Source organism: Microcaecilia unicolor, chromosome 6, assembly GCF_901765095.1.
Source record: "Microcaecilia unicolor chromosome 6, aMicUni1.1, whole genome shotgun sequence".
Classification (NCBI taxonomy): domain Eukaryota; kingdom Metazoa; phylum Chordata; class Amphibia; order Gymnophiona; family Siphonopidae; genus Microcaecilia; species Microcaecilia unicolor.
In genome coordinates this window covers 321,681,370-321,706,739 of record NC_044036.1, presented here as the reverse complement: position 1 = coordinate 321,706,739, position 25,370 = coordinate 321,681,370, and the positions used below count along the sequence as shown (strand labels likewise).

The 25,370-nt window shown below is 44.3% G+C and overlaps 2 protein-coding genes across 2 annotated transcripts in view; one reads left to right on the top strand and one right to left on the bottom strand.

The window, feature by feature from the left end:
- Nucleotides 1–1,411: 1,411 nt before the first annotated feature.
- LOC115473422 (nucleoside diphosphate kinase A) lies at nt 1,412–13,441 on the bottom strand. Its single transcript, XM_030208363.1, has 5 exons — nt 13,334–13,441; nt 11,987–12,119; nt 5,355–5,456; nt 4,312–4,424; nt 1,412–1,728 (listed from the first exon to the last, which is right to left on the bottom strand). The coding sequence occupies exons 2-5, from the start codon at nt 12,113–12,115 to the stop codon at nt 1,611–1,613; spliced, it is 462 nt and encodes a 153-aa protein (XP_030064223.1). The 5' UTR covers nt 12,116–12,119; nt 13,334–13,441; the 3' UTR covers nt 1,412–1,610.
- A 4,462-nt stretch (nt 13,442–17,903) lies between these two features.
- SPAG9 (sperm associated antigen 9) overlaps nt 17,904–25,370 on the top strand; it is a 228,701-nt gene continuing 221,234 nt past the window's right edge. The window contains 1 exon segment of the mRNA XM_030208362.1: nt 17,904–18,305. Within this exon segment, the coding sequence (XP_030064222.1) occupies nt 18,006–18,305 (300 nt within the window). The 5' untranslated portion in view covers nt 17,904–18,005.

Below are 25,370 nucleotides of genomic sequence, written 5' to 3'. Positions count from 1 at the left end.
GGGAAAGGAAGGTGCAGGGCCAGCTTAATGATTAGACACTCAACTAGTGGGGATAACACCTGTAGTTAAAGCAAAGTGATGAGGCAACAACCAAACTCAGACCTGGCATGTGTGCACAGTTGAGCGTTTTTATACAAGATTAGAGTGAGACAGACCATAACTAATAAAACGGAAAAGAGGCCTAGAAGTTAATTAAAAGGACAGGGCAAGTAATATACTTGCACCAGTTCTGACAGGCAGGGGGAGAAGATATTTACTGAAGACAAAGTAGGGGGCTGCAAGGTATGCCTAAAAAAGGGCCTGCACTGGTGTGTAGACGTGTGTTCCGGATGCATTAAATTTTTTTTAATTGCTCCTGGGGGAAAAAAAAGTGGCGGCCAAAAATGGACATGCAGCAAAATTAAAACCAGCATGTGTCCATTCTTGGCCTTCCAGCCACTGGTCTCATGCGCTAACCGTGTTGTATGCAGCTAGCACATGTAAACTGCCAATTACCAGCAATTAAGCATCATGTGGTAAAAATAGAATATATTTACCGTTTTGGACACATCAAAAATGGAATTATCACGCAGGGCACACGGTAGCTGGGTAGTAGTTGCAATTTGGCATGTGCTAGATATGCATAGGCACCTACATGCCATAGTAAAAGGCTTCCTAGATGAATACTACTACTACTACTACTATTTAGCATTTCTATAGCGCTACAAGGCATACGCAGCGCTGTACAAACATAGAAGAAAGACAGTCCCTGCTCAAAGAGCTTACAATCTAATAGACAAAAAATAAATAAAGTAAGCAAATCAAATCAATTAATGTGAACGGGAAGGAAGAGAGGAGGGTAGGTGGAGGCGAGTGGTTACGAGTCAAAAGCAATGTTAAAGAGGTGAGTTTTCAGTCTAGATTTAAAGGTGGCCAAGGATGGGGCAAGACGTAGGGGCTCAGGAAGTTTATTCCAGGCGTAGGGTGCAGCGAGATAGAAGGCGCGAAGTCTGGAGTTGGCAGTAGTGGAGAAGGGAACAGATAAGAAGGATTTATCCATGGAGCGGAGTGCACGGGAAGGGGTGTAGGGAAGGACGAGTGTGGAGAGATACTGGGGAGCAGCAGAGTGAATACATTTATAGGTTAGTAGAAGAAGTTTGAACAGGATGCGAAAACGGATAGGGAGCCAGTGAAGGGTCTTGAGGAGAGGGGTAGTATGAGTAAAGCGACCCTGGCGGAAGATGAGACGGGCAGCAGAGTTTTGAACCGACTGGAGAGGGGAGTTTGAAATAGTTGATAGTAAAGCATGGGTAATCTAGAGGCTTGCCCCACTTTTTTTTTTAATCCTCCCCAGCGTTACGCTATTGGCAAGGACCTCAACCATTTTCCCAACCTTCCCCTGCCCACCAAGCAGCAAACATCAACACTAAAATGTCACTTCAATCACCTTTATTAAGGCTGACAGCAGGTTTTTAACACTGATCAGTTTATACCAAATACCAAGATGGACAGTAATAGCTTATTTGTGATTGATGTGGGACAGTATAAACAAATGCACACTTCCCAGGCGCACAGCTTTTGAAGAACCTTTACAGTCATTAGTGGCTTGGAGGATGGTTTGGGAGGGATTTCTATTCATATATCCAGTCCTGAGCACAACTTGAGTAGTTAACCAGCTCCTCGGGTTTAAACCAAAGCTTGATCTCCTTCTCAGCACTTCCCACAGAGTCACTGCCATGAATGATGTTCCTAGAGAAAGCACAGGTATAAGTTTAATTCTCAAAAAGGCTGCAAGAGTTCCATATCTTCACACTGATCTCTTTTCATCCATCATGCCCAAATCTGTCATGAAACTGAATTTTCCTGCATTGAATAAGACTACTAGTAAAAAAGGCCCGTTTGAGAAATGAAACTGGCGCTAGCAAGGTTTTCCTCGGAGTGTGTATGAGAGAGAGGGAATGTGCGAGAGTGTGTGTGTGACTGGGTGCGAGTGTGTCTGTGACAGTGATACTGTATGCATGAGAATCAGAGTGTGTGCCAGGCAGGGTTGCCAGATTTAATTTTTCCCCACCCCAAACCAGTTCTAACCCGCCCCCGACGTTCACAGCTCCACCCCCCCCCCCCCCCCAAAAAACTGCAGCTGAAAACAAAACCCGCCCAACCGAACGTGAAGCCGCCCAAAAAACCGCAACCCCGCAGCGGTCAAAAATTTCCCGCAGTGGGTTGCGGAAAGCCGCCCAATTGGGTGGGAAAACCGCCCATCTGGCAACCTTAGTGCCAGGGGCCCATCACTCCCCCCTCCCTCCCTGTGCACCCCAGCTGACCTTGTTAATCACCCAGGGCAATCACTCCAGGTGCCTGAGAAAACCTGTGGCAGGAGTTAATTGCTTTACTTGCAACTCTTTTCCTTTGTGTACTTGCTAAACCGGATATCTATGCCACCTCAAGTTTCCGGCTGGAGGCTTCAATTAGAACGTTGGAGGTGCCTTTTATATATAGAGAGATTTCATGAAGTGTATTTCTCCCTAGTTTGGCCAGCAGGTGGTGCATGTTGTGTTTAAAGTTATAGAGAAAATGACTGTTCCTCATTAGTTTGACAAAGAGAAAGTAACCTGCAGTGATGTTGCTCTGGGCTCCAATTGGCCCTGGAGCTCAAATTCTCCTCCCCCCCCCAGTCTTGGTTTGGAAGTAGAGAGATAGACCTCTTTACTGAGACCCTGTGAGCACCTATATTTCCTGTACTGGGAGTGGAGGAGTAGCTGACTGATCCTGGGGAACTGGGCTTGATTACCACTGCAGCTCCTTGTGACTAAGTCACTTAACCCTCCATTGCACCAGGTACAAATAAGTACCTGTATATACTATGTAAACCGCTTTGAATGTAGTTGCAAAAAGCCAGACAAAGGCGGTATATCAAGTCCTATTCCTACTTCCCAGGCACTACTATGCAGGTAAAACATTTTAATCTTCCATCTGTTTTTATAGTGCACTGTTCAATATTTTTATTTTGGCTCAGATGTCCTGGACAGACTAAGAATCCTGATGGTTTGTACATTGTGTCTGAGTGCTTTCTAGAACTGTGGCCCCCAGTAACCTAGAAATCACAGAGGATAATTTCAGAATGGAAGACTTGCCCAGGGGCAGTTGGGACCCAGTCAGTGGCAGGAGGGTGCTAGTGTAGAGCACAAAGCAGCAGGTACAGGCAGACCCGAGCTGTGCTAGAGACAGCCCCTAAGTGGCCACAGGGTAGCCCCAGGTGGGTGCTAGGCATTTTGCAACAGTAACAAAATTTATGTTTAGCTGTTTCCTGGATGCAGGTTTCTACATTTGTGCTAGCTATTATATATACACCTTTAGGGCACATCTTAAAAGGTACTAAGACATTTCTGATCAGTGCCAGGCCAATACAGAAGCGAGTTGTCCCCCTGCTAGAAAGCAGAGACCAAAAAAAAAGAAAAAAAAAAAAAAAAGAAAGAAAATGCTCAGATCCGACTCCATTTCCTTTATAGAGGGCTGATGCTACCTTCTGCTCTATGACTTTTCTCCAGCAGATGGTGCAGACATGTGAACTAGTGCAGAAGGATTACGAGGCCATCCTCCCCAAAAGGATCCCATTTGAGCTCCCAAAGCAAAAGCCTGCAGGCCGATTCTCCCCAGCTGAGCAGGGAACAAGGTTATTAAAAAAATGGAGTTACCTAGTTCAAATCCACTTACTCTGGTGATTTCATACTACTGCCTAATTTAGCTGGATTAAAAAAAAAAAAAGAAACTCAGAATGTGGCTAAGAATGTTCACGTAACTAGCCATCTTGATGGATTAAATCTCCCCCTCTTCCCCCCCCCCCCCCCCCCCCCCCCCCCCATTTGCTTACTCTCGTTTTGAAATAAAGATTCAGGAATACAATAGTGTCCGATAACCAGGCCTTCATGTTCACACAAAACTTGGGATAGTTCTTTATTCATTGTATTTAAGTTCTGGTTAAAATTCTAAAGCCGATCCAGAAAACTCCAGAGAATGTGATAAGTGTGGGGGGGGGGGGGGGGGGGGTAAACATTAAAACGTACTTTAAAGGAAGGTCTGCTAGACATTTAGAGAACACCTACAAATCTTCTTTAGAAGTACCTGGTTTTTGTTAATAGCCATGTATAACCCCCCCCCACACACACACACAAAAATCCATAAGATGTTCAGTGTACATGATATTTTTGTAAACTTGTGAGCTCTGGCCCTACAATGTGAACACTGCATCCATGCTGACATGGTCAGCACTGGGCACTGCTGCTAGCCCAGCAAGGACCCAATCTATACAGAACAGGACTCAGCACTACCTACCTGCCAACCTGAATGCAGAAGTCCCCGCGAATAGTGCCAGGCTTGGAATCAGCAGGGTTTGTTTCACCAAGCATTATTCTCCCCGTCTTCACTATATTAAGACCTTCCCACACCTACAAGAGGTAAAAAGGTTGGGTTAAGCAGCCCTGTTTCTTACCCTTGCACAATTATCTTGCTAAAACAAATTTGGCACCATGGGCTATGGTCGTATACGGTCTCACTGCATTAAATGGGACCCTGTCCTAAAATAACCCGTCATTGATAACTTCCCCTCTAACTAGCACAAGTTGAGCTGTCACACAAAGATCTGGTGCTAAACTAATGTGGTAAACAGCCAACTCTTCCCCCCTCCCCCCAACAGGTGTTATTCATGACAGCCCACAAACTGGTATAGAGAAAATGCTATAGCAAAAATTATATATGTTAAAATGGACATAACAGACTTGGATGTTTGTCCCAGTCCTTCAGGGCAGGAAAGGACCAATCCACTAGATGTTTGTTTTATGTTGAAGATTTGCTATACCGCCACAGCTAACTCACCAGATCAAGGTGGTGTACAATTATCTAGAACAATGCAAAAAGATTAGAAAAGGAAAAGCACACGAGATACAGCTAGAAAAGTATTCACACCAATGGAATGAGAGAAAGGGTGGGTTGAGAGGGGATGAACGAGTTAAGTGGCAAGGAAGAGGGAGCACTACAGAGAACACGTAAACCAGGTTGAGATTAAATTAAGGGGGGCTAAAAGCCTGCTTGAAAAGCAGTATCAGCTTTGGCTAGAATTCAGTAAGCAAGTCCATAGAGACAAATGTTCCCTGGGTGCTGGGACACTTCATATCTGCTCTGCTGCCTTTAATGGAAATTCTCCCCTCAATTACAGGATTTAACAGCTTAAGAAATTTCCTATGTTGTCAAAACATGTTTGAGTCATGGATTTGGAAGAATCTTACTTGTAGAGCTGGAATACCAGACCATGCTATCCAGTGTGAAAAAGTTTTAGAGTTCATTCCAGTAACAAACAAATCCTAAAAATTATCACTTACCATAGCCACAACTGGTCCAGAGCTCATGTATTTAACCAATCCATTATAGAATGGCCTGTCCTTCAGATCAATATAATGCTCCTTCAGAAGCTCCGCAGAGGCCTGCATAAAAGATTAGTGTAGATCAAGATTAGCTATTAATCCTGACAACCCCTTCACTCAAATGGGACAGTTGCACAAGAATGCTAATCCACATACTTTAAAATGCATATTTAAATCACTTGAATTGGCGAGATTCAGGTTACTGGGAATGTTTTCAGTCTAATCCAGGGTTTCCCCAAATATGGTCCTGGAGGTAACCCTACAGTCGGGGGCACTACAGAAGTGATTTATAGTAGTAGTAGATTTTCAGGATATCCACAATGACTATTCATGATTGCATGTAGTGCCTCCACTGCAAGCAAATCAGATATCCTGAAAGTCCTAGTGGCTGGGGTTTCTCCAGTACCAGGTTTGGGAATCACTGGTCTAATCCTAGCATATAATTAGGTTACCTGTGCTTTAAATAATAATAAAAAAAAAAAAAAAAAAACACAAAGTGCCACATTAAACATTTGTTTAGTTAAGCAAGCATTAACAAGCCAACAGCAGCCCATCTACCTATGGACCTTTTATAAAGCCACACTAGTGATTCATGTGCGGTAAGGGGAAGCTTATTCAATTCCTATGGGCTTCCTCATTTGCTAGTCTTTAAAATCAGGTTTCTCTCTCCCCTCCAGCTCAGTCAGAACCAGATCTAGGAGCTGGCACCATGAGCCTTTATTACCTAGGTGATTTTCCCCCTTACATTTTATATCCCCTCATACTGTAGTTTAATCATCCTGATTGCCAAGGATCTGTAGTTGGAATATTGCTTTACAACATTTATAAATGATCAAGATGGAAAAGTGAAGTGATAAAAAGGAAAAATCTGGTCTTACCAAACAATATTCTTTTAGGTTCAGAAACAATGCCCAAAAACCAGCAAATATAGACACAATGGCCTGTGAGCCCTTCCCTATATATAGTTACCCTATCTGGCTATGTTACAGTACTGGGGAAACAAACCCACCACACACAAACTACAGAGGGGAGAAAACAGTGTATTCAACCAAACAAGTCCAAAGAAAAAGACCATCTCTGCTCCAGAACAAGCCATGAACACCAACAGGGCAGGAGTCTGGACTGGTGCTGAGGACTCAAAATTAGTGGGTAAGCCCAAGATTTTCCTTCCTTATCCCCCAGACCAATCCAAAAAGTGGGATGTAAAAGAGCACCCCTTAGACTGGGCAGGACTAAAGCCCCTGCTCTAAGTACCTCCATGCCAAAGGAGGAGTCTTTCCCAGTAAAGTGATCCAGTCTACTCTCATCAACTGCATACCTTCTCTAAGCATATTGCCACTTTACATTTGAACAAAGAAACACCATGTGATTCTACCCACAAAGCCACTATGCCTCTGGTCCAATGATGTTCTAGGGTCTTAGGTGGTACTTGATCTTGGAGAAAATCAAAGCCAGTGATTCAAGAATGGCTTCACACACACTGTCCAGGGCTGTGACCTGGGAAGGTAATCCATAGGTGCATCATTATGCACCTTGGAAAAGTTGTGGGTGTTCTAGGCCATGGTTGCAGCTGCAGTAAGTTTCAGCACTACTACTCAAACTGAACAATGGTGGCCTCTGAAGTTCTCACCCCCCCCCCCCCCCCCAAACAGATCAAATGTTTGGATTTCAGAAGTTCTGCACCACTCAGAATTCTGTAGACCTCAATCATCATCTCTTTTCCAAGTTGAAGAGCCCTAACCTCTTTAGCCTTTCCTCATACAAGAGGAGTTCCATCCTCTATCATTTTAGTCGCTCTTCTCTGATAAGTCTACTACAGTGAAACCTCGGTTTTAGTCGATAATTCGTCTGAAAATTATCGACGAAAACCAAAACTGACGAAAACCGAGGCAACAAGCAAAACGACAAAATTGTCATAAAACAGCAAGCACTTTTATACAGGCACTTAGCCAGCAGCAGGAGTAGTGTGGCAAAACGACAAAATTATTGTCACTCAACCAGCAGCAGTGTGATCCCACAACCGGAAACAACCCCCCCAGAAGGACACGCGAGAACGCAAAATTAGCCACGTGGGCACGCTGATGAAAACAGAAAAAAATTTCACAAAAGAAAAATAGACGATAACCGAAGTCAATGAAAACTGTATATCTTTGAGATACGGTGACCAGCAACCAGAACTGAATGCAACACTCGAAAGGTGCAGTCGCACCATGGAGCTAAAGAGGCATAGTATTTTCAGGCTTTCACCATCATTTTCTTAATTCCCAGCATTCCATTTGCTTTTTTGGCAACTGCTGCACACTGAGCAGCAGATTTCAGTGTACTAGATATTTTTCTTGAGCACTGACACCCTCTCCCCACCCCAAAGGTGGACCCTAGCATCAGGTAACTGATTCAGATCATTCTTTCCAATGTGCATCACCTTGCATTTGTCCATATTATATTTCAACTGCCATTTGGATGCCCATCTTTCTAATTTCCTAAGGTCTTCCTGCAACATTTCACAGTCCGCACGTGTTAAACTTTGAACAGTGTTATATCTACAAATGTAATTATCTTGCTCATTGTTCTGATTTCCATATCATTTATAAATGTGTGAAATAGCACCGGTCCCCGAAGCACTTCACCTTCCTCCACATAGAAATTACCATTTAACCCTACCCTCTTGTTTTCTGACCAACACATTCCAAATCCACACCAGAACCTGATTTTCTCAGGAGTGAGGAATTTTATCAAAAGCTCTCTGAAAATCTAGATACACTACATCAACCATCTCACCTTTATCCAAAAGTTTAATGCCTTCAAAGAAATGAAGCAAATTGGCAAGGCAAGACTTCCCTCACCTGAACCCATGCTGACTGCCCCATCCCCATGTTGGTCTACATGTTCTGTAATTTTATTGTTTATAATAGTTTCCACTATTTTGCCCAACTGAGACAGGCTTACTGGTCTAAATTTCCCAGATCACCCCTAGAACCCATTGGGTTCACATTGGCCACCCTCCAATCTTCAGGTACTACAGACAATTTTAACAAGGTTACATATTACTAACAGATCAGCAATTTAATGCTGGAGTTTTCAGTACCCTTTGATGCATGCCATCTGGTCCAGGTGATTTACTACTACTTTAAAATTTGGCTCAGTACATCTTTCAAGTTCACCGAGATTTCAGTTCCTCCACACCATCACCTTTGAAAACAATTTCCAGTGCAGGCAGATCTTACATCTTCTTCCACAAAGAAAAGCAAAGAATTCATTCAGTTTCTCCGCTATGGCCTTGCCCTCCTTAAGGGCCCCCCTTTGTGATCTAATTTGGGTTTCTGCCAGGTACTTATGAACTGGCTTGGCCACTGTTTGGAAAACAGAATACCGAGTTAGAAGGATCACTGGTCTAACCCAGTATGGCTATTTTTATATATGTTATGTTGGACAGACTGGATGGACCACACAGGTCCTTTATCTGTCACTAGTAAAAGAGGCCCGTTTCTGAGCAAATGAAATGGGCGCTAGCAAGGTTTCGTCGGCAACACCCCCCCCCCCCCCCGCCAACCCCTTCGTTGTGGCATTGCTCCGCCCTCAACATCATGACATTTGATGTGAGGGCAGGGCCCGTAGCGATTTCTCACCCCCCCCCCCCCCCGCCTCCCTGCCAACCCCTTCGTTCTGCCATTGCTCCGCCCTCGAGGGGCCAGGAGCGATTCTGATGGCTTCACCACCATGAACCTTTTTGAGGGAAGTCAGGGCTTGGCTTCACTGACGTCACTGTCTTCAGAACGTATATATATATATTATTTACTATGTTACTTCCAAGTGGCACCTGGGTGAAAGATTAAAATTCCTTCCCACAAATCTGCCTGAAGGGAGGCAGTGTTACTGACAAAAGGCTAAAACCATCTTTGGCACAAAAAAAAAAAAAAAAAAAAAAAAAAAAAAGAGGAATGGATTAATACAAATGCCTACTGCTGTAAAATGCAAGAACTGCTTGCAGCTCAAATGTCACGTTAAACAAAATGGCCACCAAAAACATTTTCAGCATAACATCCTTATGGGAAGAACACTTGAGAACAGCTCAAAGGGCAAGGCACTCAGCACAAAAGGACTAACTGATCAATGTTGAGAAGCCACATGAACTGGAAACTTCAAACATTACATTTAGTGTACTGCTCAGGGCACTCACCAATACTAATACTGCCCCCTGGACCTTCAAGGATATGATAGTCTAGACCTTGCTGGGGGAAGGGAGGAAGACAAGCCCTAACTCATACCCCTTTCACAGCCGGCCAAGCTGTAAAAGAAAGGAAACTGGTTGCCTACTGGAATGGAACCCTGCATCAGAAGGCATCAGCCTGGGATGAGATGCTATTCTCTGCCAACACCTGACCTAGAAGTGGCCAAAGGGGAAATACATAAAGCATCCCCTCACTGAAGCCAAACCTGAAGTACAGCATCTCTCCTCAGATCCCCACTCTTGCCACATGCCAGAGTATCAAGACACCTTTGCGTTCTGCCTTGTGGCCATCAAATCCATAACTAGATTGTGCCCAATAATGCCTCATCAGTGACAGCTGCCTTGAGAACGCCAATTCCCAGGACCCAGTGAGTCCTGCTCTAAAAGTCCACTTACACATTCTGAACCCCAGCAATTTGTAATAAATTCTACAAGAGGGACTCCAGCAGCCTCCCAGGCCTCCACCTGCTGACCTCCCAAGCTATTGCTGTCACAAAACAACCTGCTTGCCTTGCTCTGGTATCAGAGGGTAGTCCAGAAATGCTGTATGTGCCTGGGGCCACAGTACTGTGGTGATTACCACCATGGACCTTGGGACTGGCATATAGTCTTACACTTGTAGACTTTTCCACACCACAAGCAGATATTCAAGCTTTAGTGTTCACTGCTTAAGAACAAAGTCCTTCCCTTTCCTAGTATCAGATAGGCATTCCCCAAATACTGGCATGAATGGGAGGACAAAGCTGCTCTTAAAGATGGCCACCTTTCTAACTTCTACAACATCTGTAGCATGTTCAAGATTGACTTCCCTGCTTTTTGCTTCCTACTTGGACCAGATGAGCCACATCCAATCAGGATGCCCTCTTTGCTAAGAACTGCAAGCTACCACACTCGCCTTCAAGAAAACGTGAGGAGCTGTTGCTAAACACATGGAATAGAGAGATTCCCCAGAATTATGAACTGTAGGATGGCTTAAACAGTCATTATGCAGTGCAAGAATAAAGCAGGATAGTTTAGATACACAATTGGTGTGGTTGTTTAGTTGTATTATATGACTTAACCATAACCATTGTGTACTTGCCTTACTAACTCCTGAGACAGGCCTTGCTGCTGAAACAGAAAACAGTACCATAATGCTTCAGTATTACTCCATAGTGTTAAAACACTGTGTATTGTGGTTAAATCTGGTTCCTGCATCTGAAAAGTGATATAGCAGAATAAGGAAGGTACAGAAAAGGATGACCAAAATGAGAGGATGGAAGGACTCCCCTACGAGAAAAGGCTACAGAGATTAGGACTTCAGATTGCAGAAGATGGTAACGGGAAATATGACCAAGTCTATAAAATCATGAGTTGAGTGGAACATAAGCATGAATCAATTTACACATAGAATGTACCCTGGTCTTTTGACATTAGTAAAAAAAAAAAAAAAATTTATTATCTTACCATAACAATTAAAATCGTTTGTACAAGTTCCTGCAGGACAAGTCCATAAGCAATTAATTTATACCTGGGGAAATCTATTGTTTATCCCTTTTAGGATCCTGCCAGGTACTTGCGACTTGGACTGGCCAATATTAGTGACTAGATACTGGGCTACTTTGATCTAACCTAATATAGAAATTCTCCTCAGCTGAAGCAAATGTGTCTTAGCTCTTTCCAATCCATTATTGCTACCACTTGATGCTAGCCTCTCCTACTTCTCTCCAGGAGCTGCTCTATGTCCCTAGCATAGAAGTCCTCACTGATCTAGGGAATACAAGACCGGGCAAGGAGCTGAACCCAGGTTCCTCTGCACAGCTATGTGCAACACAGCCACTAAGTTCTCCAGTTTACCTACATGCTTCCTCCACTGTCATTTCCATTCCTTATGCAAGTCTAAGTAGGTTGAAATTCATGCTTGAGCATCCTACAGTAGGCCGACAATTCATTCTGCTAGTTCACCTATTCACAATACTAAGCAGCATACAATAAAAACGAGAGAATAAAACAAAATAAAGCCACATAAAACCAAAGATCCATCAGACACCATCAAGGTTGGATCATAGCATATACAAACTACTTAAAAGACAATACAGAGCCCTAAAGCATTATCCAACACACTCAGGAATTATGTACCATCTTCAAATCACTGCTTAAAGCCCACCTCTTCAATGTCGCCTTCGGCACCTAACCACTACACCTCTACCCAGGAAACCTAGACTGCCCCAACTTGACATTTCGTTCTTTAGATTGTAAGCTCCTTTGAGCAGGGACCGTCCTTTGTTTAATTTGCACAGCGCTGCGTAACCCTAGTAGTGCTCTAGAAATGTTTAGTAGTACCAACTATCATCTTAGATAAAGTAAAACAAAAAAAAGTTACCTGTATGAATTTCATTGCCACCAGCCGGAAACCTTTCTGCTCAAAGCGTTTAATAACATCGCCAATAAGGCCTCTCTGGACACCATCAGGTTTGATTGCAATGAATGTGCGCTCCTTATTGGCAGCCATTGATCTACAATAAGAAAAAACAGGAAGGAAGTAAAAAGCAGTGTTTTTTTTTTCTAGCAAAAAAGGTGCTATACTCAAATACTAGGCCACTGTTAGGGGTGCGGTGATCACCGAGGGACTCGTCCCACAACAGCCAGGCCTCCTACAATCTGTCACTGAATCTATGACATGGCAGAATTGATGTGTAGAGCCTGAACTCATTAAAATTTGGGGGGCCATGGGTCAATTTTAGCAGACAAAAGGAAAAAAAGTGTCAGTACTCAATACCCCCCCCCCCCCTCCAAACAAAGCCCTGGTAAAAAGTGACAGGTAGCCAATACCATTCAAGAAAGGAACAAATCTTAGGAGGTTTACTCCCCCCCCCCCCTTACAAAAACTGCAGAAGTTATCAGGCAGCATAAATACTACCTTAATATTACCAGCTTCTAGCACTATTTTAGCTTTCATCAACAGTTTGTTTGCTTTTGGTCAGAACCCTGGGCTAAAAACCAGAGGTGTCTGGTTCAAATACCACTGTGGCTTCTCATAACCAAGAGTAAGGCAATTAGTTCTTCATTATTTAGATTGTGAGCCCCCTGAGAAGGAATGTAACTCACCCTTGAAAAAAGGGCGATTAAAAACAGACCAGATTACCACGGAGGCCAACATTTTGATAACATATTGACGCCATTACAACAAGCTGCTTGTCATAAGACGATAGTATTAGCAACCCTTCCTTAATGAAGCGCTTGCTCCCCTTTCCCAAGGTCACAACCATGAGCAGAGGTCCTGAACTCCTTCCTAGAGCGTCTCAAATCAGAGCCCTGCGCTCCGATCTATAGGCCAAGGGCTCTCCTCTAGAAAGGTAAATGGGAGTTAAAACTCAAAAGAATCCAAGGCGGAAATAGAAACCAGAGCCTCTGGCTAATTTTATCCCCTCCCGCTCTCGCTGTCAGACGTGGCCAAACCCCAAAGCCGGATACGGTGAATACAAGAATAATCCAGATCTGCAGCAGAAACACCATCCGGTCACGTCCTGGCGGAGAACAAGGGCAGGGAAAGGCCACATGGGGCAGCCCCTGACCACATTTCCCCCAGACTCAGAACATGAAAAGAGAAACTAATCCCCCCCCCCCCCCCCCCCGGCAATTCGAACTCCACAGAGCCTCCGCCCATTCCGGCAAAAGTAAAGCGAACAACAAGACAGTACTGGACCAGACCACCCGATTCGTCGCTCACCCAGCAGCACCGGTTCAGGACAACAGACAGCACGAGCTAGAACCTGGGAAAGGCACGAGAGAGAGAAGGATGAAAGCTTCCGCACGTGCCCTATATAGTGCTGGAAGCGGAAGTGAGGCGCATTGGGCGGAGCTTCTGTCATTCGCTTTCTCATTGTGCTGCTATCCGCGACTTTGAAGACGAGATGGGGAAAATCGATCCGGTTGCATGGCTTTATCAGCGGTGCATCTCATCGAGTTGACTAATTCGGGATTGAGTTTGTCTGTCTCCTTTAAGTAGAGGAGTGTGGTAGCCGTGTTAGTCCACTCTTAAGGTTATCAATATAAATCAAACAAACATGGAAAAGAAAATAAGATGATACCTTTTTTATTGGACATAACTTAATACATTTCTTGATTAGCTTTCGAAGGTTGCCCTTCTTCCTCAGATCGGAAATAAGCAAATGTCTGTCTCCTTTAAATTCGGGCTCGTAGTGACATGTGATCCTCCTCCAGCTTTCGTTTGGAAAAGGCAGAACTACAATTGGGGAGGACTATTGCTGTCTCTCTGTAACACTGATACAAAGTTTCTCTCTTTAAGAGTGTGCAGTTCGTTGTAAGGCTCTCTCGCGCTCCTTGAGCCTCTTCTCTCATTCAGTGGCAGTGCAGTAGTCTAGATCGCTGATTCCAAATCATGAGGGGCCAGCCTAAGAAAATTAAAACTAAGTGGCCCAGTTGATTCAGAAGAAATCTGACTATACAGTACCTTCTTGTCTACTGCCTCTCCCTGCCCTTTCCCTTATCCCGGCACCATCAAGTACATTGCGCCCTGAAAAATTATGCACATACTTTTTGCCTCTGATTGGAGAATGATTTTCAGTCCTTTCAAAGGCTCCAACAATAACCAAATATTTCGAAAAAAATATATATCACGCTTTTACCTTTTCTTGACATAGGGTTTAGAAAATATCACTGTTTGGGAGTGTTCACCTTGGTATTCTGTGTACAGGATTTTCATGCGGGGGAGGGAAGCTTTATAAATCCCCCCCCCCCCTCATCAAGTAGTCCAGCTAACACAAGCACATCAGCCCAGCAGAGAAGGGTGATTAGTAGAATGCCTCAGAGACTGGTCCTGGAGTTGTTTTGTCTTTGCCTTGTTGCACATGATCCAAATATCTGCAAAGGACACCCATTAGGGAATAAACAATTAGAACTGATCTAAACAAAGCTCAAAGAGAGGTCTCATACTTGACAGTTAAGATTCAGTACAAACAGTTTGTGTTTGGGGGTGCAAAATCCAAGGGAGCTGTACATAGTAGGGGGTAAGAAGGATCTCAGGGTATTAAAGCCTGATGATTTCAAGATTTCTATTAAGAACAATTGTGGCTGAGGTTAAATAGCATGGAATTTTGCTACTTTTTAGGAGTCTGCAAGAACAAAACCGGAAACAGCATTCTTCTGAAAGCTTGCTCATCAAGATAATAGTACAAAGAAAAGAGAGCCCAGATAATATGACATAATAAACAATGTGAATGCATCAGATAAACTTCATAAACCAGGCCACTGGATCTTTTATAGTGCTAAACTATTTCAAATCCTGAGCCTCCTTGGTGTTATCAATCACTTGCATTCAACATTCTATGTTACACTTTATTTTAATATACTCTACACCAGTTATAAGGGGGAAAGGAAAGGGAAATGAGACTTGATATACCACCTTTCTGTGGTTTTTGCAACTACATTCAAACCAGTTTACAGGCATATTTTCAAAGTACTTAGCCTTCTAAACTTCCATATGTTTCTATGGAACTTTGGAAGGCTAAGTGCTTTGAAAATATGCCTAAGTATATACAGGTACTTATAGGGCAATGGAGTGTTAAGTGACTTGCCCAGAGTCAGAAGGAGCTGCAGTGGGAATTGAACCAGACCAGTTCCCCAGGATCAAAGTCTGCTGCACTAACCACTAGGTTATTCCTCCAAATGTTCTTAAATAAATCTTAATAAGAATCCTTAGAAGTACAAAAAGTGACCACATAGCTGCACTAGCAGACACAGTGCTGTATGGATCTTCAGATACTCGATGCCTACTAAAACACACTGGTGTTTCGATCCCACAGACCTGCCTCTGGGGTCTCCACAAGTCTCAAACAATGTATTGAAAATATGGCAAACACCCACTGCAGCTCCTTGTGACTCTGGGCAAGTCACTTAACCCTCCATTGTCCCTGGTACAAAATAAGTACCTGAATATATGTAAACCACTTTGAATGTAGTTGCAAACATTTTTTTTTTTTTAAGCGGTATATCAAGTCCCATTTCCCCTTTTCCTCTCAAACCTCCCTTCCTGCTGGGACACTTTCTCAGCAGGGCAGTGACAGTAAAATTACAAACAATAATAAGCACTGTGGAGGTTTTGTGCCCCCATGCTGCTGAAGGCTCTGCTGCATCCTGCTTCAGGGTAATAGGAAGTGCAATTCAGAGTTGCTACCCCACTAAAAAGAGACTCAGGTTTGAGAGGGAGAGATGCAGGATTTGGTGGGGCGGGAAGAAAGAGGGAAAGATACTGGACTTTGTGAGGAGGAAGGAGGAGAGATGCAAGACCTGATGGAGAGAAGGGGAAGGAGTGGCCTAGTGGTTAGGGTGGTGGCCTTTGGCTCTGGGGAACTGAGGAACTGAGTTTGATTCCCACTTCAGGCACAGGCAGCTCCTTGTAACTCTGGGCAAGTCACTTAACCCTCCATTGCCCCATGTAAGCCGCATTGAGCCTGCGATGAGTGGGAAAGCGCGGGGTACAAATGTAACAAAAAAAATGTTGTAAGAGGAAGGAAAAGAATAAGTTTGTGTGCCCAGGAAGAGAAAAGGAGGAGGAGGAGTGGAAGGAAGGGGAATGTGTGAACTGGGGAGGGTGTAAGTGATCCTCAGGGATCAACCCAGCTTGAACCCAAATGGATCACAAAGAAACAGAAGAATAGGAATCTTCACAGTCACACAAATGCATTAAATACAGTGAAGATGGGAAAAAAATTAAAGCTAGATGATGTCCAGAAAATTTATTAAAACATCCAAAGACTTAACATGAATTGTGTTTTGGCTACTAGAGCCTGTCTCAGGAGTCTCTTCTTGGATGTGTCTGAACGAGTGAACTTTCAATAAAAGATTGAAAAAGACCTCACACGTTTTGTGAATGAAAACTCTCTCATCAAATTGTATCACGTTCTTGCTAAGAACTGATAAACCAAAGCTTTGATGTGAAGGAATGTATACGGTGGGGTTCAAACAGGACCGATCCCTGAGGTAGTTTATTGCAAAACATGGCACATTTCAGCATCCTGTCCTTCACACTCATATCCAGATAAGTTTTGCTTAAATTACAAATAGAACAATTGTCAATATATGAAATCTTAAGTTTATTTATTTATTTATTTAGATTTTTCTCACACCTTTTTCCGCAGTAGCTGAAGGTGTACACTGGATATTTCTCTGTCCCAGAAGGGCTCACAATCTAAGTTTGTACCTGAGGCAATGGAGGGTTAAGTGACTTGCCCAAGATCACAAAGAGCAACAGTGGTATTTGAACTGGCCACCATTTAAAAGATTTTCACAAATTTTACATAAAATTAATAAAAGAAGTAAACAGAAGTCTGTTAAGTGAAATGAGTTGCAGCTGAGGCCACTGCCCAAAGTGTTACTGTTGTTTGAATGCTTATGTTTTGCATTTGCTTTTGGTAAGAAAACAGATTATACATCTGGGTTTTAAGTGCAAGTAAAAAGGAAAGATTTGATGCTTTGTAATCTTGCCAGATACTTGTAACCTGGATGCTGAGTTTCATGTTCTGATGGTTACAAAGACACGGAGACAGAGCTCTATAAAACCTGGTCAGACACAAAGTTAAGGAGCTTTACAGCTAGCCTGTATAACTCCATAAGTACATAATGCCATACTGGGAAAAGACCAAAGGTCCATCCAGCCCAGCATCCTGTCCCCCGACAGCGGCCAATCCAGGTCAAGGGCACCTGACAAGCTACCCAAACGTACAAACATTTTATACATGTTATTCCCGAAATTGTGGATTTTTCCCAAGTCCATTTAGTAGCGATCTATGGACTTGTCCTTTAGGAAACCGTCCAACCCCTTGTTAAACTCTGCCAAGCTAACCGCCTTTCACGACGTTCTCCGGCAACGAATTCCAGAGTTTTAATTATGCGTTGGGTGAAGAAAACTTTTTTTTTTTTTTTTTGTTAAATCCAGAAACAGCTTTAAAACGTGCTCATGTAAATCCGTATACACCCTACTAGCAAGAAAGCTTTAGAGTCTAGCTGGGCGTCTCTCTGCTGCAGTCTCCTTTTTTTCCCCCCATCCCATCCTGCTCTCGAGACAGCTGACGTAACCGACGCCCAGGATCTCCCGAAATAGACGCGACAGAGAGAATCCCTGGCTGGACGGAAGAAGCCACGCCCCTTCGCTCCCGCCGCAGCCGTGACGTCACGGCGCCCGTGCGCTGTGCGCAGCAGCTGCCGCCGTCGTCCGCGGAACTCAGTCAGAAGAAGAATCTGCGGCAGTGAGAAGAGAGGCGGGAAAGGGAGGAGGAGGAGGAGGAGGTGGTGGTGGTGGTGCCGGAAAAGCTGGGCCCAGTCTCGTCAGCCTTCGTCTCTTCTTTTGCCTCCCCCCCGCCGGGCGGAGGGCCGCTGAAGCCATGGAGCTGGAGGACGGCATGGTGTACCAGGAGGACCCCGGCAGCGCGGCAATGATGTCGGAGCGGGTGTCGGGCCTGGCCGGCTCTATCTACCGCGAGTTCGAGCGCCTCATCGGCAAGTACGACGAGGACGTGGTGAAGGAGCTGATGCCGCTGGTGGTGGCCGTGCTGGAGAACCTGGACTCGGTGTTTGCCGAGAACCAGGAGCACGAGGTGGAGCTGGAGCTGCTCAAGGAGGACAACGAGCAGCTCATCACCCAGTACGAGAGGGAGAAGGCGCTGAGGAAGCACGCCGAGGAGGTAGGTAGGGAGCCGGGGGTCTGTCATAGGCCTTGGCCCACTCCTTGGGGACCCAGCCGTGCTCTTTGGTTTCTTCCCAGCTCATTCTTGGTGGGCTGTCTTGGGTGGGGCGGCGGCAGCGTGAGAGAGTTTCCCGGGAAAGGCATCTTCTTGCTCAGAACTCCGAGGAGAAGAGGTCTAGGGAACTATTTATTTATGGCATTTGCATCCCACGTTTTCCCACCTATTTGCAGGCTCAATGTGGCTTACAATACATCATGAATAGTGGAAATATATGTAACTGGAGAGTGTGTGTGAGCACATTCCTGCCGGGTCCTGCAGGTGTCTCATGATCTGTCAGTCTTAGATGTCCTGTCTGTCCTAATTATCCCTTACTTGTCCTGTCTGTCATAATTAGATTGTAAGCTCTATTGAGCAGGGACTGTCTCTCTGAAGCGCTGCGTTCGGTAGCGCTATAAGTAGTAGTAGTAGATGAACAGGTGACTTCATGAAGTTTCCTGATGGTCAGTTTGTTCTTGCAGACCTCTAACACAGCCGTGGTGCGACTTGCCAGATATCTGTGCTCCATTGGAGCCAGCCCCATGAGTGATGGAACAAATGCCTTCACTTTGTCCAAGCATGGGTAATTTGTGATAGGGTTCAGCAGCCCCAATCGTTGTGAAAAGTTGGTTCGTATGCTGTGTCATGCAGTCTCGCCGGGTTCGTCTACCAGTTGGCAAATCTGTATGCACATCTGGGATTGGTACCTTCCTTCAGGTAAACTCCCAGCTATTAACCCATCTTTGATTATTTTAAGTGCAATCCTGTTGTCCTATTGATTTTATTTACAATTATGGAAAACTGTCTGTATTATGTTTTAAATGTACTTGAGTTTGGGTCTTAGATTGGAAGGGGGGTGGTTACTGTACTGTGCTGCATCTTATTATCTGTCTTTTATAGATTTCAGCCCATGCAGTTTGTTTAAATCATTGTTACTACTACTACTACTATTACTACTATTTAGCATTTCTATAGCGCTACAAGGCATACGCAGCGCTGCACAAACATAGAAGAAAGACAGTCCCTGCTCAAAGAGCTTACAATCTAATAGACAAAAAATAAATAAAGTAAGCAAATCAAATCAATTAAGAACATGGCAAAACATGCAGTAAACTGTAGAATTTTCTATGACAGTAAGCAAAGTAAACAAGCTTCCAAGCACTTATGCGTTCAGAAAGAAACTAGGAAAAAAAACCCTCACCCCCCCTCCCTCTGAAACAATTGCTACACATTATACTAATTCAGTATTCAGCTGCAGGCTGTAGTGTTACCCTAAAGAGTTCCCAAATTCTCTGGAAACTCTCCCCATCCACTGACAAAATGTTGGAGATCTCCAGATGTTCCATGGCAATCGAGGTGATATGTAAATTCTCTAAGTTGCCAAAGTAGGGGCTGTGGGTGACCACTAATGAAGTACAATTACCTGTTGTGCCACCAGAATCAGGTGGCATAAGAATCCCCAAAATTCACTTAGGATGGGTTGGAGGAAGTCAGAAAACTGCAAACATTAATGAAGGTTGTGATATAAAACCCATCCAATTCCCGCAAATGGGCATTTACTGAATCTGGAGTTTGTCCCAAATGCAATCATATTCCTGCAACACTTAAACATACATACATAAATATGTTTTAGAGCTGCCCACTTATTCAAACCTTCTGATGGCAAGTTTTGGGCAATGCTGCAGCGCAGTGGGGCCATGCAATTCCATCACATCCTTCATTGATGTTTGCAAACGGATACTGCAGCTCCCAAAGCAACGTGCTGTTAAAGCACCGCGGAGTACTTTGCACATAGTCTTCAGTAAGCCCAAATGATAAATTCTCTGACCAGGGATGAACCAAGTGTTCAAAATCAAAGTCTTCTGTAGAGTACTGCAGATGTTTATGATGAAGGGTCAAGGGTACTCAATTCTGAGAGCCCAGTGTCAGTCTGAGTGAGAGTATCTTGTGTATCTTTGCATAAGCCCTCACAGTGAAGGCTGCAAACATAGTGACAAAGCTGGTAATAACGCGAAATGATCAGTATTAGGCAGGGAATACGCTGTCTGTAGATCCACAAAATGTTTAACTTCACCTCTCCTGTTAACACATGGTAGAAAAACATGACCCCAGCAGCATCCCAGCTCGCAAAAGCAGCAGTCAGTCTGGCTGGAAGTCTGGGTTATCCTGAATATAAATAAATGGTGTCACTGCTGCTGAAAAAATGTCTCCTACACAGCCATGCAGACTTTAAAAATAGATTGTATTGCAATAAGCGAAACCCATGCAGTTTATTAATCAAGTAGTTGCTCCTATCTCCTGTCTATAACCCACCTTATTTAGTTATTCCTATTTATGAACTGATTGTTTTAACTTCAAGTCTTTTTTTGAAGGTATATCTTGGGTTCTATGCTCACTCCATACTGTACTAGAAGAGACTGATGACATTTATCCATATAGCTAGAGTTTTACTTCAACATTTATAGTACTAGAAACTTGCCTTCAGTTTAATCCAATTTGTTTTACGTTTTCTCAGCTGTTTTTTAACTCAAAGCTTCTTTGTTTTTTTTTTTTGTATTTTGATTAGATTGTAAGCTCAAAGGAGCAGGGACTGTTCACTGTGTGTCTGGACTGTGCTGCATGCATGTGGTATGTGCTATACAAATCAAGACCTTAATTGGTGTGGTAGTGGCAGTGGTGTGCTGGAGCCGGCTCGCACCAGCTCGCAAGAGCTGGTTGTTAATTTTTTAAAGATCTTGTGAGCCAGTTGTTAAGCATGGCGAGCCGGCTCCGGTAAATGAGGTAAACATGGCAGGAGGGCGCCACAAGCCATGCTTACCCTATTTACCTCACCTCCCACCACTGCCCTCGTTTGCTTGTGCTGCCCTTGTTTGCCTGCCTTTGTTTACCTGCGCCACCCAGCGATTCTCCTCTCTCCCCTGATTACCTCCGTCAAAGTGGCCACGTCATTGAAAGCCCTGCCCGTCTCTAGCCTTCCCTTCATGAGTTCGTTCCCTCACAGTCCTGCCTTCTGACGTCATTCACTCTTGCCACGAGGGCAGGACTCTGAGGGCACGAACTCGAAGGGAAGGCTAGAGACGGGCAGGGCTTTCAATAACGCGGCCGCTTCAACAGAGATAATCAGGGGAGAGAGGAGAATCGCTGGGGATGGATGGCTGGAGGGGGGGATGACAGGGGAGAGAATAGAATCGCTGGGTATGGATGGCTGGAGGGGGGACAGGGGAGAGAAGAGAATCGCTGGGTATGGATGGATAGAGGGGGTCAGGGGAGAGAAGAGAATTGCTGGGTATGGATGGATAGAGGGGGTCAGGGGAGAGAAGAGAATTGCTGGGTATGGATGGATGGATGGAGGGGGCAGGGGAGAGAAGAGAATCGCTGGGTATGAGTGTCTGGACGGGGGGGGGGGCAGGGGAGAGAAGAGAATTGCTGGGTATGGATGGCTGGAGGGTGAGGTAAGGGAGAGAAGAGAATCACTGGGTATGGATGGATAGAGGGGAGCAGGGGAGAGAAGAGAATCGCTGGGTATGGATGGATGGAGGGGGTCGGGAGAGGACAGTTGCTGGATATGAAGGGAGGGCAGGGGAGAGGAGAGTTGCTGGACATGGGTGGATGGAAGGGAGAGGAGAGTTGCTGGACATGGTTTGATGGAGGGGAGGGCAGGGGAGAGGGGAGTTGCTGGATATGGATGGATGGCGAGGAGAGTTGCTGGATATGGGCGGATGGAGGGGAGGGCAGGGAAGAGGAGGGTTGCTGGACATGGGTGGATGGAGGGGAGGGCAGGGGGAGAGGAGGGTTGCTGGACATGGGTGGATGGAGGGGAGGGCAGGGGGAGAGGAGGGTTGCTGGACATGGGTGGATGCAGGGCAGGGGGAGAGGAGGGTTGCTGGACATGATTGGATGGAGGTGAGGGAAGGGAGAGAGAAAAAATGCTGGACATGGATGGAGAGGAGGGAAGAGTGAGGAAGGAGATGAGATGAGGGAAAAGGAAGAGAGGAGAAAAACTGCACATGGATGAAGAAAATAGGCAGAAGCTGGATCCACTGGACAGTCAAGTCTGCGGAGGACCCAGCTTTTACTTACGGATGTAGGGCAAGAAATGAAGAAGAAAGGTGGAAAGTAAAGAAATAAATGGAAAGGAAGCCCTGGAAACGGAGTTGAGGACAGATAGCAGCAGAATCGGATACTGGGCCAGCATGATCAGAAAAACAAATTCACCAGACAACAAAGGTAGAAACAAATCATTTTATTTTAATTATAGTGTTTGGAATATGTCCACTTTGAGAATCAGGTGCTCAACATTAAAAGTTTATATTTATTTACTTATTTATGGCATTTTATCCCACATTAAACATGAATTGCATTGGAACCTGGGATCATTTAAAATTGTTTTTTTTTCCTGGAGTAATGCATTGCATCCCTCCCCCCCCCCCCCCCCCCCCCCCCCCCCCACAAGACTCTCTCCCCGGCTATAGCCAGCTCTGCAGTTTGGGTGGATAGGGGGCGCAGAGGTGGACAGGGTAGAGAGCCTGTTGTTAAACATTTACCACCACTGGGTAGTGGTTAGTGTTAATTTTTGATAGTGTTTTTCTTCCCTGTTGGAGGGATCCAGAGAACACAATCTGCTCCTCTGTCCAGGAACATTCAGTACAGGATTCATTGAAACTTGGGTGTGACTGACTGTGTAGGCAAAGTTTAGCTGCAGTTCTAGATGGAGGGAGACCAATTAATGGAGCAGGATACCGAACTATGCAGCTGTCAGACTTTTCTCAACTGGGAGCTAAAACTATAATGCTAGTTCTGCTCTGGGACTTATGAAAGAGGAAGTTGGATGGATCCTGTACTGCCAGAGAGGCATGATTAGTTGAGGGCTGCCAGGTGGTGAGTGATAGCCACGTGGTAAGAAAATGGGAATATGGGACAGAGGAAGAGCAAAGGAGAGAGGTGATACCACAGGGTGGGCTCCTCCCTGTTTTTAGGTCGCTCAGCAACAGTGGAGAATTCTGTAATTATATGCTTGAAGACTGGATTCTCTTTCTGTAATCTACTATACCACATATTTGGAATTGCAAGCAGTAACATCTTGAGGACCTCACATATTTACAAGCATTTGGTTTAGTGTTGTAGCCATAGGAGCCGGGATGTGTTGCGGTTTTGGGCCTAAAGGAGCAAGTGGGATTAAGTCCAAAGTTGTGCCCTACAGTGAAAAATATGAGAAGGTGGTAAGGATTGGTCAGCTGGTGGAAGGCCCTAGCAAATTATACTATGGCACTAATTCCCTACAATCTGCTTGCAAACAAAAAGTTCAGCATGGATAAAATGCTGTTGCATTGGTATGGGAAAGTGAATGGAAGGTAATTTTGTTTATTTTGATATATATAGATACAATAATGATGGAAGGTGTGAACCTCCACAGCCTAAGAAAAATAATCCCTTGCTAAAAGAGGAAGGAGACGCAAGGTTGGCTGTGAGGTGAAGAGGAGGGAGTAGGACTAGTAGGCACCAAGTTTAGGCAGTTGGGAGATGAGCTTGGATTTGAGGGAGATGAGTCATGAGCTTTGAGAGGGTAGGGTTAAGCTTGTAGTTGAGGGGAAGGTGACATGAGCTGGGGTGTTGGTAAAAGTGAACTCAGGGGGGATTGAAGTTGGAAAGAAGTCTACCGTGGGGTGCAAGAGCAACTGAAGGGAGGGGGGGAGTATGTCCTGAGGGGGGAGGTCAAGCCAGAGGAAGTAATTTGAGGCGGCAAGAGCAAACTGGGGGTTGTGATGAGAAGTGTATGGGCTCTTGAACAAACTACACAAAAACATTAAACTCTATCTTTGAGTAGTATTTTTTCCTTTATTGCATTTTAAATTATTAATTACTCAAAACGGTGATTATATTCTGATATTTCAAAGCTGTACAAACTTTATTTCACAAAATTTTGTGTCCGGAACTCCACCAGGGATGATAGTTTTATAGAAGCGAATAGAAAGCTGCAGGTCAGTTGGGGTCAACATGAAGTAAATTGAGCAGACCAGAGGGACCTTAGGGTCCTTAATTGCCAACATGTTTGGATTTTATTTTATTTTTTTGTTGGGAGGGGGGGCTTGGTTGCTACAAATCTGGAAGTAGTAAAATAGACAGTATAGATTGCACATTTTTCTTCCCAAAGTACACCTACACTGCAACTTATACACTAGAAGCATTGTATACCAACACAGTCACATTCTTCTGAAACATTGAAGGCAAGCTTTAAATGCTAATACAAAGATGACGAATTAGTTACCATTTTTATTTCAGCTTATTGTAATACTCTAAGAGCAGTAAAACATCCTCTAAGTTATGTTGAGCTTTTATAGCCCGCTTTATCCCCTGAAAAAGGGTCCTGAGCAGGTTAGCAAAAAAAAAATAAATAAAAAATAACTTGACCAAATCGGGATGACAATAAAAAAAGAAGAAAATTACAAAATCTTGCAGTAACGTATTCACAAAAAAATCTTTAGTTGTTTATGAAATTGCAGATGAGGAGATGATCAAATTTTCTGCGGTATAGAATTTGTGCTGATTGAAAAAGAAAGTTATCATGAAATCTTTTAAATCTCGGTCTTTTTGCTGAAAGAAAACCTCTCAAAAAGGTCCCCACTATGATAACAACCTAAACTTAATAAACAGAGAAGAGGGATAATGTTTTGGAGGAATACTTCTTGATTTTTTTTTTGTTACATTTGTACCCCGCACTTTCCCACTCATGGCAGGCTCTATGCGGCGGGCAGTGGAGGGTTAAGTGACTTGCCCAGAATCACAAGGAGCTGCCTGTGCCGGGAATCGAACTCAGTTCCCCAGGACCAAAGTCCACCACCCTAACCACTAGGCCACTCCTCCACCGTTAATTTTAAGAGGATATCTTAAATGAGAAACGAGCCTGAGTGAAGATACAACTGTGCAAAGTCATTCCTAAAAATTGTTGTACCCAGTGCTGAGCACAGTAATTGGTAGCAGTTGATGTCAGAAAGTGGAGGTTGTAATTCACTTTTTAATTTCATCTCA

Excerpts from the sequence above, each read along its gene's own strand:
- LOC115473422 (XM_030208363.1), bottom strand. The coding sequence starts at position 12,115 with ATGGCTGCCAATAAGGAGCGCACATTCATTGCAATCAAACCTGATGGT. Across the intron at positions 5,457-11,986 it reads TGGCAATGAAATTCATACAG|GCCTCTGCGGAGCTTCTGAA; the intron begins GTAACTTTTTTT and ends TCTTTTATGCAG. Across the intron at positions 1,729-4,311 it reads TTCTGCATTCAGGTTGGCAG|GAACATCATTCATGGCAGTG; the intron begins GTAGGTAGTGCT and ends TGCTTTCTCTAG.